Here is a 14,597-nt window from a genome sequence, read left to right on the forward strand (position 1 = left end):
GCTGGGAGAACCTGGAGGCCAGATCTGCTTTGATATTTAAAATATGCACCTCAGTCCCTTGCCCTGGGGTAGGATACCAAACAGAGCCAACCAGTACAGACTAGCACTTCGAAACTGTCTGCTGAAACTGCTGCTCTTTATCTGTTCCTCAAGTGTCTAGCATGGGAAAGGAAAGGTGTCACACTTCAATATAAATTCCTGTTGAACCCCACTGATCAGACATTCAAGTACTGTATTTGTTTTCTTAAGGGACCATGTTGGGGGAGGGGCTGCTCCTCACAAGAGGTGATTCTGGGATAAATAAACAGCTTTAAAAAAAAATATATATATATATATGGCAGATGGTAACGTGCTTTATTAGTTAAGAACCCCTGCTTCCCCAAAGTGCATTTGCAGATGTAGCTTAGTGATGCTGGCAGAGTAGTTAGGCAGTGATGTCATCCCCAGGCAAAGGAGGGGCAAGCATTTCAGAGCATCCCGCTCTTGTAAACAAACGTGACACCTGACCTTTGAATCCTCTACACACCTCTCCGGAGGTGGGTTTGAACTCTGGGCTCAGAAGAGCTGCTCTGGAGATTCAGGCCTCCTTACTCAACCTCCCCTCCCACCTACTTCCCCTTCTTGTGCCCAGAGAGGTAAGACCCCAGCTCAGTTCGGGCTAAGGAAATGGACACATTTCTCATTGCGCAATGCATCCGGATTGCTGCTGCCTCCGCTGGAGCCTTCATGAAAGTGACGGTGCTGGATGTGAGGTACAGACTAGAAAGCCGAGAATTGCATCCTATAGAATCGAGCTCTGATTTCATCCCTGAAGTTCTGGTTTACAAAGTTTGCCTCCTTCCAGCCTGCTTCTCTTAAAAGGAGATGCTTGCTACTGCTAAGAAAAGCAAAAGGCCCAGATGTGCCTCTGAGTTGGAGCAAATATGATCTGGATTCGGACTCCTCCTCCGTTTCCTCCAGAGCCTGATACTTTCTATGCACGTGTAGCTCTTGGCTGCATTCTTCTTCCCTCCTCCTCCAAGCTGCTTGCTTTAGCACAGGTGGCTATTCCGCATCCTGCTCACAGTAGCACAGCCTTGTTGAAATTCAAGGAAGGGGCCACTGGAGGTACGGAGCGCTGTTGTAGGGAGATCTCATCAAAAGATATCCCCTAAAGCTGACCTCCCATACCCCAGTGACCTCTTGTCACAGCCTTGGATACCACCGTTGCCTGGAGTCTTCAAGTCAAAACTCATCCTCAATTCCCTAGCAGTCATAGGGAAGAACGCCTACACTGAATTCAAGGTTCCAGCCTCCATTGTGGGGGCCATCCAATCATCGTCCAGGCTCCTTGTGATGTCATACTGGTGGGCAGGGCCTATTTTGGAAAGCTTGCTAGGTTCTCCTGTGCACCAGTGAAAAGCAAGGCAACCTGATACAACCTAGCTACAGCCTGTCCAGAGCTTGTTAGCGTGCCAGCCACAGCTTGCCTCCCCTCCCCTCACCCCTGCCGCCGCTCTCATGCCCATCAGGATCCCGCGGTGGCCTGCAGATCAAGATCATATCAAAACTGCTGCCGGTTCCACTCCATTGACAATCCTGGCCTTTTTGTTTCTTCTTTGTGAAGGCAGGGGAAGGGTCTGCTCTGTGGTTGCTTATAAATAAGCCTCCACAAGGTGTAAAAGCAGTTCTTGGAACACTCCTCCTAAGGCCCCTGAGATACACCTCCATCTCCTGCACTGAGCTGCAAACACTTCTGGGACTGAGCCATAAGAACTTTCAGCAGTGAGCCTACAAGTCCACTGAGGACTGATCTGTAAGCACCTCTGGGACTGAGCTACAAGCACTCTCAGAAGTGAGCTATAAGTCCGTCCAGAACTGAGCTGTAAGCACAGCAGAACTGTCTGCCACACAGGAGGAGAGTTGGGGGTGGATGTGTTCCTGCAGACTCTAGGGTCCCAGTAGTCCAGGACTGGGTCCCATTTCGTGGCATCTACCCAGAGCTGAGCACTTGACAGTTACTGGGACAGATGTGGCGAGCACAGACTTCCATCACTTAATCCTCCGAGCACGCCTCCAGCTTCCCAATGAGGCGCTGGTAGGTGTCTCTTTCCACCTGCCAGGAGTGATGTGTCCTCACGTATTCCCTTCCGTTGGTCACGATTTCCTTCTCCAGTGCGGGATCGCTAACCAGTCTCTTTGCCAACTGAATAAACTCCTGAAAAACAGGAAGTGGATGAGAAACACATGAGTGATGGGTGGAAGGGGGAACCCTGGAGAAACACACTTTTGGGGGGCGGGGATCAGAGTAATGCAAGCATTGGGATGAAGAAACACTGTATATGTCAGTCAGGTGGCAAGATGGCTCAGTGGGTAAAGGTGCTTGCCACCGTGCTTAACAACCTGAGTTGGATCCCCAGGACCCACATGGCGGAAAGTTGGGTCCTACAAGTTGTCATTTGACCTCCGTGTGTGGTACGTTCACATACACACACACACACCAGGGCATGACATGTCCACAACCATGTATTCACACTATTTTTGTCACAGCTTTGCAGTGACCTGTACTTACAACGTGCACAAACACACATCCCCTCAGATCTGTGCCCATAGCCACCTGCTGAGAACGTCCACCGGGAAACCGTGGAGCTGTCGATCATGCCCCTCCCCAGTCTTCCCTAGTCCAATGAGAGTCATCTCTTGGCCTCTCTCTGCAGTGGGCGGTGGTTACGCAGAGACTGGCACATTGGTCACAGTGAAAATATAAGTGATTCAGCCTTCTGTGGGATGTGTTCACCACACCCTCCGGGCTCAGGGAACACCATGTGGGCTGTTAAGATGGGAATAGCTGGAGGAAGGGGTACAGGGCTGTGGAAGGGTGCAGCTGTGGTCCACCTGCAGAAGACTGGGCCCAGTGATATCCTGTCATGGATTAAGGAGCCAATCACTGCCCCCTAGACCGGCAGTCCGGTCCCCGACAGATCACCCCTTCCTGACAATCTGTAATTGGCTCATGGTTGATAGGGGGTAGAGTGTCCCGATTAGATCTGTATTGATCAACGTCACATCTTTTTGGGTGAGACCCTCAGTTGAGAAAATGCTTCCATAGCCCGAGGGCAAGTTTATCAAGCATTTTATAATAGTAATGATAATATTAAGAACAAAAACTTGATGTGAGAAGGCCCAGCCCACTGTTGGGTGGTCCACCCCTGGGCAGGTAGTCCTGAGTGTTATAAGAAAGCAGGCTGAGCAAGTCATGGAGATCAAACCTGGAAGCAGCTTTTATCCGTGGTCTCCGGTCTCTGCTTCAGTTCTCACCCCCAAGTTCCCGCCCTGTTTGAGTTCCTGGCTTCCCTGACAATAAACTGTTGTTTGGTTGGGAGTCCCTGGCTTGCCCTGCTCCCAGACTGGTCCAGCAAGCTTCATCCCTCCCTCTAGATCCAACCCTGCCCACTTGAGAGCCTGGGAGTGGAAAGGGCCACAAAAAGCTGCATTCCTGACAGCTGTCCCAACCCCCCCTCACACAAAGTCACCAGCCAGCAACATCCCCCATCCCCGACACAGGCATGAGCTCAGCATGTGGCAGACATCATTTTCCCTCCCCAGCGACACCCCTCCAATCCCAATCCCACCAACATCCCCCTCCTCCACGCTCACCCCCTGGGACTGGTGAACTCACGAGGAGCCCATTCCCAAATACCCACCCCCCTTTTTGCTTTTAATTTGGCTGAATTAGCTTCTTCAGGGGAGCAAAAAAGCCTATCAACTGTGATCAGGATTTAGAAGCCAAATGAATCCTCTCTTCCCCAAGTTGGTTTTGGTTCTGATGTTACTATTATTTTTTTTAATCACAGCAATGAAAGTTGAAGTAAGAAAGATACTTTCTTTCAGTAATGTAGCCACCAGTAACCAAGACACAGGGAGAAGCGGCAGAGGGAGGAGCGGGTGGGGGAGGGGTAGGTGGGGAGGGGCGGGAGAGCGAGAGAAAACGGACTCAAAGGGAAGAGAATGAACAGGAGAGACAAGAGAGGGTAAGAGGGGAAGCAGGATGTCCAAATACATTAAATATGTATAAGTCATAACAAAACACGTATTATAAATAATATACTGTAGGAGGAGGTTCTGTCACTAACCTCATTTCCCCAATTGGCTCTTGATTTGTCAATAAAGAAGGCCAGGGGCCGGGGTTGGGGATTTAGCTCAGTGGTAGAGCGCTTGCCTAAGCAAGCGGAAGGCCCTGGGTTCGGTCCCCAGCTCCGAAAAAAAGAAAAAAGAAAAAAAAAAAAAAAAAAAAAAAGAAGGCCAGGGGCCAATTGCTAGGTGGAGGGAATTTATAGGCGGGACTTCCAGGTCCTAGCGGAGAAGCGACCAGGGGGCGGGGACCGGGGTAGGGGCAGCAAGGCCTTAGACCTCCGCTATGGGCAGGTGGCCAAAGATGTTAGGCAGGGACTGAGTGGAACAGGCCACTAAGAATAGGTCAGGAAGAGAAACAGAGATAATAAATTGGTAAGGGCACACCTTTTAGGACAGGAGTTATCTGAGCCCAGCAATTGTGCCAGGGAAGGCAAGCTACAAAGTTACAAGTTGTGTGTGTGTGTGTGTGTGTGTGTGTGTGTGTGTGTGTGTGTGTCTTTTATCGGCGGATTCAAGGGTCTTGGGTTAGGGCTGGAAGTGGCTGATTCTAGAGCTAAGCTTTGAAAAACTACATGCAACAATATATGAATTATTATATTTAATATTATACATTTGATGTAGAATATTTAATATTATATGTAACATAAATATAACATTAATATTATACTTGATATTAATAATCACTTTCTTTGCAGTGACCCGGGAGTTACGATTTCTTCTGTTTTTTATTGCCACAGGTAGAGACCCTCGGCTCATACGCTGGGTCCAGATAAGCTCTTTACACCACAGGCAATGAATGCCTGGTGCAGAAGGAAGCTTTGGGACTTGGGGTCAATTCTGTGTTCCAGTTCTGCACCACTTCTCTCTGCTGCGTGGTTACCATAATGCTAGTTACCACCTCTGAGTTCACACTGACCACCTGTTGTAAGGGTCCATGATTCACTGAAGAATGATACCCCTGACTCGAATAGTATGTAAACACAAAGAGTGTTTTATTCTGCAGAAGTCCAGCATGCTGGGGTCTCCCATTACTAAGATAGAAACAACTTTGCAGTACCGATTTAAAACACATTAGGGGGATTCTGGGGTCCAGAACTGTTACCAGGATGTAGGGCCTGGAAACTGTTGCCAAGAAATCCCGGAACAGGTGAGCTTTATGTTACTCTATCTCTAGGCATTCCAGAACCATTAGGTGGGGTGGGGGGGAGGGGAGAGAACTGCTGCTGAGGAAGTCTGGAAACTGTTACTGACCCCATTGTCCTTGCCTCGGGCCAGGTGGTGGGGCAGCTTCTGAGGCCTGGACTTGCCTGAAATTACCTGGTTCTTGGAAACAGAGATTTAGGCCTAGTCTCCTTAACTGCCAATTTGAAGCCTGTCATGGAGTCAGCCTAGCCCTCTCACTGTGAATGAGCAAAGGCCGCTGCCCCCTCAGGTCATATGCACCCGGCAGGAGAAGGTCCTGGGTTTTGTTTTCTTGCCTCTGCTTTTGTAGCTTCCCTTCAGACCACATGCGCGTTATTAATTGGTGCGTCGGGAGCCTCCTGCTGACCAGTACTTAATTTCAAAGCCTCTCATAATTAGAAAAATTAAGATGTATTCTGACATCAAAGCTTGTTTAGGGAGAGAGCAGAGCATTCATTTTTCATTAAGCTTGCAAGGAATGCTGAGCCAGGAGGCTTGGGTTTAAGTTCAGACACTCTCCCCTTCCTCAGGGAGACAGTGAGGCTTGCAGATGGGACTCAACTGTCAGCCAGAACAGTGGTGGCAGTTACTACAGGGTCTCATGCTGACAGGGCTGGGGCAATGGCTTGCCTTGCAAACCTGAGGACCCTAGCACCCACTGGAAAGGGCTTCCATGTGGCTACACACATGTGTAGTCTCTTGGCACCAGGGAGGCAGAGACAGGGGGATTCCTGGGACTAAATGGCTAGCCAGCCTAGCTTCCTTGTGAATCCAAGCCCATGAGAGACCCTGTCATAACAAAACAAACAAGCAAGAGGAAGAGCGGCTAATGTCCTCTGGCCTCCACAGGGCACCCCACCACCCACATGTGTACCTGTGCCCACAACATCTGAAAACATATATACGCGCACACGCACCCACTCACATGCTTACGCATGCACACAGGTAAGACTCTGACTCTCATGCACGAACTCATACACAATTACCATTATAACCTTACTCTGTCAGGTTGAGTAAATGCCAACCAGGAAACAGCACCTGAGATTAACACAACACACAGCACTTTCCCATCAAGAGAGAACAGCCACATATCCTCAAAATTATTGTTAATTAAATGCTGAATGCCTTTTATAGCTGGCAGTATAAATAGCAACATTTATGTGGGTGGGATTTTATTTTTATGTATTATGTACACATTTTCTAGTAAACCGCTGTTCTTTTCACCGTAAAAACGTAACATATTTATTTCCACCACGTGGCAGAACAGCATTCATATTAAAATTGTTCGACGAGCTAAGCACTCGAGAATATTACTTTACGATGCTGTCCGTATCTGTGATTTATCTGATGTGGAAGACTGGGCTAAAGCCAGGGTCCTTGCTTACTATCACCGCAGGACTCAGGATAATTTTAGAACAAAATCCTGAGTGATGGTGGATAGGCTCTGATAAAGCACCCAACTTATTTATTTATTCATTTATTTATTTTCTTAGCAGTGAAGTCTTGAAGAAGAGGATTTGAAGCAAGAAAGATCCGAGTTAGATATCAGATGTACCTTATGGCTGGCTTAATGAATGACCACTGGGAAAGAGGGGAAAGGAAAGAAGAGAAATAGCCTGACACCCCCCACATACACATGAAAGGAAGGAAGGAAGGAAGGAAGGAGGGAGGGAAGGAAGGAAGAAGGGGGAAGAGAAAGGGGGAAGAGGGAAGAGGGAAAGGGAAGGAAGAAATTCCGTGGTTCTGCAGTGACTATCTACTGAGTCTGGATACTGTCCCCGTGAGTGGCTAAGCCACTTGCCACCCACTTGTTCCTGGTCAAGGACTGTCTATAAAGTCAACAGCCACCCGTTCCTCGTCCTCTTATACAAGGGTCTTTGCTATGTAGCTCCTGTTAGAGTCGAGGCTCACTCCCCAGACCCCAAAACTGCAGGAGACACATGGTCTTGCTTTCCTCAGTGTGGTATGTCAGGTGGGGTGTTGTTTTGATTTGTAGGCAAAGCTTTGAAGAAGGAAACTTCAGTAAATTTTAGAAGTAAAGTCTAGGTTTTTTTTGGGCTTTTCTCTCTACAAGTCACCTTGAAAAATGACACGAAAACTTACTTGGGGCAGTCTCACTGAGGATGAGACTCCAAGAACAGAACTGTAAGGCCACTGCAAGAGGAAAGCCATCCTGGACGACCTAGCCCCAGCTTGGCTATAACACAACCATTGTTGGGCTGGCCCCAGCTAGACCAGCAGAAGTGCCCACATGGGAATCCGCCATGAATACTCAGGACTGAAGGCCAGAACTTACTTCTTCCTCTTTGATGAAAGAACCAGCTTTTAATGTAATGTGGTCTGAGGAAAAGATTTCAGTGAATGACCCTGTTTGTCTATATTGACTGTTGGTATTCTGTCTAAGCTCCACCCCCACAGTTGCCTGGCAACAGCTATGGGTGCCTGACTATAAAGGGAGCTGCTTCCTCCCTCCTCTACCTCTTACTCCTCTCTAACCCCTTACTCTTCACTGCTCTTGTGCCCTCTTTGTCCCTGTTCCTTCTCTCCCCATCTCCCCTCCCCCTTCTATTCCCCCCATGTGCCCATGTCTGGCCTTTCCTCTCTCCTACTCTTCTTCTCTCATTAAACCTTTCCACATGGAACCATGTTGGCTTGGTGTACATTGTCCAGGTGCGGGCAGAGATTTTCTACCCCAACACTGACTATGGTGCTGTGGGGCGAGCCCAACATAGTCCCTTGACTGAAGAACAGAGAAAACCCAAGACTTACTCCCAACCAACAACTGGCAGAGGTCTGGAGCCATGACAAAGATTAGGGGTTATGGCAGGGGACAGAAGCTATGATGTCTGCGATTGGCCCATACTCCATGGCTTCACATGAGTCCAGACTATGTGTGTAACATCAGAATGCATGTCTGTAACCTACCAAAGGCCACTATACCAGACAGACCTAGAGAGTAAAGGTTTCAGGGAGATGTCTGTGGAATGCACACACTAAATGGGGGTTGATTTACTGTCAGTCAGCCTGGAACGATCACAGGTCCCACAGAGCTGTCACTACAGAGCATGCCAGAGTGCTGGCTTATGCAGGTCAAGTGGCCTTGAGGGAGGGGCTTTCTTTAGGACGAATGATTCCCCCCTTGAAAGCCACTGACGGAGATCAGTAAAAGGCAGAGAAGGTACCCACACCAAGGCAATGAGAATAAAAACCATGCACAGGGGGGCTGGGGATTTAGCTCAGTGGTAGAGCGCTTGCCTAGGAAGCGCAAGGCCCTGGGTTCAGTCCCCAGCTCCGAAAAAAAGAACCAAAAAAAAAAAAAATGCACGGAAACACGGGTCTTCAGAGAGCTCAGAAGTCAACAAGCATGGATACCTATAACTCAGCCTTACGAAAGCCACATGCCTCCCATCCCACAGTGAGTAGCCAGTGGGGAAGGGGCGTTCTCAGTAAGTCCCTCAGAAACACAAAGGACACAGCCAACTAACAAAATGAAGGTCCAGACCAAAGCTACCTCCTGGGCTGCAGGTGTGCAGAGCCTTGCTCAGACAACTGCAAAAAGTTGTTTGTCTTTTTTAAAAGTGATACAAACGACCATTGTTTTCAGACAAGTAAGGAACTGTTCCCAGAGTTTACTCTCTTTCTTTGTCACCCTCTATTTTGTTGGAGACTATATCCTTTCTTTCTTAAAAGAAGAAAAAAGTAACATTTAAAATGTATTCTTTGAAAGTCTTCTATATGTATCTAAAGCATCACAATCCTATATACTCCCCCCTTCCAGCCCTCAACACATCTTCCCAGCTTCATCTCCTTCTGAAAGAAAGAAAGGAAAAAGGAAGGAAGGAAGGAAGGAAGGGAGGGAGGGAGGAAGGAAGGAAAGAAGGAAGAAAAGAAAGAAAGAAAGAAAGAAACAAACAAACAAACCACTGAAATTATTAGCAAATGAGTTAGGGTCATCCCCTGGGTTATGACCAACCCTACCAATAGCCACACCCTCCCTTGGAGCCCCTGCCCCTCTTGATCTTGTGCGGGTCTTTAGGTCACCAAGTGTGGTGGCTTGAACGAGAAATGTCCCAGGCATTGTCTTAGGCATTGGAGCACACGGTCCCCAGTTGGTGGTGCTGTTTCAGGAAGGTTTAGGTGGGGGGAAAGCAGACTACTGGGAGGCGGCTTTGAGATTACAGCCACTTTTAATTTGCCTTCTGCTTTGTGACTGCAGCCAAGGATGTAAGCTCTCAGCTTTCTGCTTCTGCCCTCTGTGCCGGCGCTATCTATACCATTATGGACACTAAGCCTTTAGAACTGTGAGCACATCGATAAGTAAGTAAATAATTGGTCGAGGTGTTTTAGCACAGCAACGGGAATGCAACTAAGATGTATATATATATCTGTTGCAAGCTCCTGGGCAAAGACCATGTCCTGCCCAGCAGACAGCGGTCCACAGCGCCGCTCCTCCTCATCTTCCGGCCCTGGATCCAGGAGCTTGGGACTGAGGAGAGGCCGCTTGGCTCGTTCCCAGATGATTAAAAGAAGACATGAAGACCACAGTTCAGCTGCTATAGCGGGAACCCAGCTGTTAACCAGGGCCAAGGAGAGAGCTCTCCTGCAGAGGAGCTAGCCTGGGAATGGCGCTCTGTGCAGAGACCAGCCCCTGTGGGCCACAACCAGTGAGTCTGGAAAAAGGAGGACGTGGTGGGTGCTATGCAGGGACCCCAGCACAGCCTAGCACATATATCACTCCCTATCCAAGATGGGAAGCACGGAGGGTTCTCAGTCGTGTGACTAATCTCCATTATTTCAAACGGGTTCCTTTGCTCGGGACCAAGAAAGGCATGGAGTAACTGCTGAGATAAACAGCCCTAGGAGGACCAGGGGCTGCCTTGCAGAGACGGACACGGTAGGTACTGAGCTCAGCTCTGTCATCAAGACAGAACCTATAGTAAGTGGGGGCAGCCGGAAACACAAAGAGAGGCACCAGGCAGGTAACCGAGCCTGCTTACAGCTCCCACCTTCTCCCCCAGCATTACCCTTCCAGGGACAGCCCAAGGGCGTCCTCTAAGGGACACCTGAGACACCCGATGACTTCTAGGGTGCTGACCAGCCAGCACCTTCTTTACAGTGAACTCCACGGAGCAGCACTGTTCTCCTCTGATTCAGCCCAGGGCAAGGATTCCATTAGATCTGCTACACACCTGGGTACCAAAGCTGTCCATACACCTTTGTGCTTGCAGAGGGATCCTGCAGTGGGATTGGTTGAGCCCTCATAGGGTACACGTAGATGTAAATGCAAGGTCCTGAAAGGATTAGGGAAGGAAGGAAAAAGAACCCTTCCCTTTCTGTCCCTCTGGGCCACAGTTGGCCCCTTCCCTGAGTCGCAAGTCCATCCCTAACCCATCTTTGTTTCTGCAACAATGAAGAGGCAAGTTTTCAAGTCAGCAGGCGACTGTGCAGAAGACACCATGGAGGTCACTAAAGACACCATGCACCTTCTCCCCCTTGGGTTTTGGGAGAATTCTTGGCAAGCAGGATTCTCCTGATGTGGCCCTCAATGCCTTGGTATTCGGGCCTGCACCAAGCCCAGGAGATGCTGAGGTCCAGGCTGGAGCTCACCCCAGGTGCAGCGTCCATGTTTCCTGAGGCATGAGCCCCATCTGGTGGCCCTTTCTATCCAGCCACATTCATCAAGCCCAGGTTCCATGGGTCACTAGGGGCTTTGCCTCTGCCAGGCTGTGCCATCTGTCTCCAGCAAAGGGAGGCTGTGGGCCTCAGACAGGAAAGGTCCCTTCTCCTGATGAACCAGGATGAATAAAGGCTGAGAGAATTCACTTTCGGGGAGGGGAGGTGTTAGGTGAGAAAGTACAGAAATCCTCCTGAAAGGAGAGCAGAAGAGAGGGAGGAAAAAGGAGGCAGAGTGGGAGGGAGGGAGGGGGAAGGGAGGAGGGACAGAGTCACAGAGACAGGAGGTAAGTGCAGCTATCAACATTTGTGTGTGTGTACATATTTGCATAAGTGTATGCCTGCATGCATGATAGCTTGTATGCATGTATGCATGCATGTGTGGGTGCATGTATGTACATGTACATGTATGTGTGCATGTATACATGTGTGTGCCTATGCATGTGCATAGCCATTTCTGCAACTCTCACTTGGGCTGGACCTTGCAGGGCCTCAGACCAAGGAGCACAGACCCACTCTCTCAATCTTCTCATGGTAATGTGACAACCAGGACTCATAGGGCTAACTCTGCATGGTGCCTGTACACTGCACAGACAGGCTGGGCCGGATTCTTCTGAGGAACCCAGCTGAGGTCCAGGAGCCCTCTGTCCAGCACTGCAGTCCTGGCCTACTCTTCTGGGGCCTGTGAACATCCAAATGTACAAGGACAGGGAACTGGATGCTTGGTGATTGTTAAACTAACTTGTGGGATTATTTTGACACTTTTTTTTTTTTTTAAAACATGAAGTCAGAGAAGTTGCAGAAGTTGGTTCTCTCCTCCCACCATTTAGGTCCCAGGAGATAATATTCAAATCTTCAGGCTCAGGGCTAAGTGCCTTTACCATTGAGCGATCTTCTTGCTGGCTCTAAATTTAAATGTGAAATCTCTCTAGATTCTCTAGATTTAAAATCTTCTTCAAAGCAATTGGCATGGCATCTGCTATTTCCAAAAGGAAGAGCCTTACCTCCATCTTCTGGATGAAAGAGCAGCGGACAACAGAGAGTGCCTACAAGCCACTGTGGATTTCAAATGGGAGCAAGACCCCTGAGGACCGCCACCTTCCAGGTGGGACGTAAGTTTGAGCATGGCATTTCCCAGAGTATCTTGCTTTCTCCAGACACAATCAAAGCCATCCCTGACCAAAGAAAAAGATGTCTTTAAGGAAGACCTAAGCCTTGAGAAGGGGATGCAGCTCAGTAAATAGATGGCCTGGTTGGACTAAGTCTGATCCTCAGTACCGCGCTCACTCAGTGTGTCCGTGGCCATCAGTAATCACAGCATTGGGAAGATGGGGGTGGGGTGGGCAGGAGGATCAGGCATTCAAGGTCATGCTTGGCTGTATAGAGAGTTTGAAGACAGCCTGGACTACATAGACATTGTGCAGACAGATAGACAGACAGGTCTTTTTAAAAACATAAGCTGAGGATCTCACACACTTTTGGGGGGCGGTGGGGGGGGGACACGCAGAGGCAGGAGGATCTCTGAGCTTAAGGCCAGCCTGGTCTACAAAGTGAGTTCCAAGATAGCCAGGGCTACACAAGAAAACCCTATCTCAGAGAGAGAGAGAGAGGGAGGGAGAGAGGAGGAGGAAGAAGGAGGAGGAGGAGGAGGAGGAGGAGGAGGAGGAGGAGGAGGAGGAGGAGGAGGAGGAGGAGGAGAAGGAGAAGGAGGAGAAGGAGAAGGAGAAGAAGAAAACATAAGATATGTCATGTTGGGGGTTGGGGATTTAGCTCAGTGGTAGAGCGCTTGCCTAAGAAGCACAAGGCCCTGGGTTCAGTCCCCAGCTCCAGAAAAAAGAACAACAACAAAAAAAAAATGTCATGTTGGTCGCTAAGGATAGGAGCTCGAATACAACATGACATTTATAAACATTAGCCACCCCTACCATTAGCATCCCCCTGTTTATTTCTCTACAGTTGTTTAAAGAACAAAAAGAAAACCTTCTGGCAGAGCAGCTTGAGCCGCCCTTGAAGAACCCAACCCGGGCAGCATATGAATTCTCGGTTTCTATTAAATGTCATATAGATCTTAATTTCGAAGCTATAAAACTAAGCTATAAAAACACCTAGGAAAGTCACTGGACTCCTTCCCCTTTCTTAAATGGAGAAATAACCAGATTGTTGAGGTAATGAGAAATCAATGCCGAGCTGGTTCGGGAAGCTTTGTTTAAATAGAAATTTCCCAGAAGCGAAGTGTACAAAACCCGAGATTATTCTGTCCCTACAGTGAAATATGTTTAGTCATCAACTCTCTACATAAAAAAAAAAATAGACATAGGCATAGATATGGGATATAAAATATAGAGATAATATTAGATAGATATACCTCTCCACTAGATATAGAGAGATATTACATATCAGATAGATGGAGACATGTATATAGATATATAGATATAGACTTAGAGAGAAAGGGAGAGGTAACTGAAGATGATTCAGCCAACTCTCCTTTTAAGACCCCCAAACACACGCCTCATGCCGCTTAGTTTTTGTCACCTGGGAAGAGGCAACTCTCAATAAAGGAACTGTCGCCATCTGATTGTCCTGCGGACATCTCTGTAAACATTTTTCTTGGTTGTTGATTGATGTGGAGGTTGCAGCCCACTCTGGGTGGTGCTACTCCTAGGCAAAGGAGTTCTGGGTTGTATAAGAAAGCAGGCTGAGCAAGCCAGCAAGCCAGCAAGCATTGATCCTGCTAAGTTACTGCCCTTAATTCCCTCGGTGATGAACTATGACCCGGATGCATAAGCCTCATAAAACCTTTTCCTCCCCAAGTTGCTTTTGGTCATGGCGTTTACCACAGTAATAGAAAACGAACACAACCCTTTCCTTCCAGATTGTTTTCTACGTTCCTGTCATGGGGGTGAGTGTACAAGTTCTGGCTTTCACCATTCATTGTCCAAGAATAAATGCTAGAGAACCTCAGAATGCAGAGGCCCAAGTCCTGAAAGTGGGTGGGCACCAAATCTCCATTTCTCAGTAGCAGACTTCACTTTAAAGGGTTGAGCCCTCGAAAGGGGACCTGAGGAGAAGGTTAGAGACAGACAAGTGGCAACCAATAAGCAAATAAAGGTTGAGCAATCCGTACCACTCGGCTGTCACCGAGGAAGAACTTGAACTCCTCATCCTCCCGAGTGCCAGATTTATCGTCACACAGTGCCATCTCCAGTTTCAGGCAACGCCGGTGCCTGAATCCAGAGCTTCATGCATGCCAGGCTGGCACTCTGCCAACCTAGCCTCCTCCCAGCATCTAAAGTGGTCCTCTTTCTGATGGCCAACACGGCCACGTTCTTCAGTCTCCACACCCAGGCATGTTGCATGATCCACAGGTTTCCCTCATCGTCGTCCTCCTCCTCCCTTACATGGTCCCGGGACAAATTCAATTTTTGTAGTCTGCAAACCAAGACCCCCCTTTCTTTGCTGACCGTCCACCGAGCTCCCAGACTCGGCCCAAGGTTCCTGGCCATGCACCCCCAGCCCCTTGCACAGGTCCTACCCTCCCAATCTCTCTGAACACTTCGGTCTTTTATCTCCAGCCCTACACGGGAAAACCAGGTTTTTTTATGTTCTCAATTAAGGAATAACAGCGAACG

General features: G+C 48.6%; 1 protein-coding gene and 1 long non-coding RNA gene across 3 annotated transcripts in view; one reads left to right on the forward strand and one right to left on the reverse strand.

Moving 5' to 3' along the window:
- Positions 1–333: 333 nt before the first annotated feature.
- Glt1d1 (glycosyltransferase 1 domain containing 1) overlaps positions 334–14,597 on the reverse strand; it is a 73,650-nt gene continuing 59,386 nt past the window's right edge. For both annotated transcript variants that reach the window (XM_222147.11, XM_039090103.2), the window contains one exon: positions 334–2,197. In XM_222147.11, coding sequence (XP_222147.4) covers positions 2,036–2,197 — 162 coding nt within the window. In that variant the 3' untranslated portion in view covers positions 334–2,035. The remainder of the gene's footprint in view (positions 2,198–14,597) is intronic.
- Positions 3,939–10,315, forward strand: LOC134481183 (uncharacterized). The gene is made up of 3 exons (XR_010056513.1): positions 3,939–4,010; positions 4,851–5,260; positions 6,789–10,315. It is a non-coding gene; the product is annotated as an uncharacterized LOC134481183 (long non-coding RNA).

This window comes from Rattus norvegicus, chromosome 12 (genome assembly GCF_036323735.1).
Source record: "Rattus norvegicus strain BN/NHsdMcwi chromosome 12, GRCr8, whole genome shotgun sequence".
NCBI lineage: Eukaryota > Metazoa > Chordata > Mammalia > Rodentia > Muridae > Rattus > Rattus norvegicus.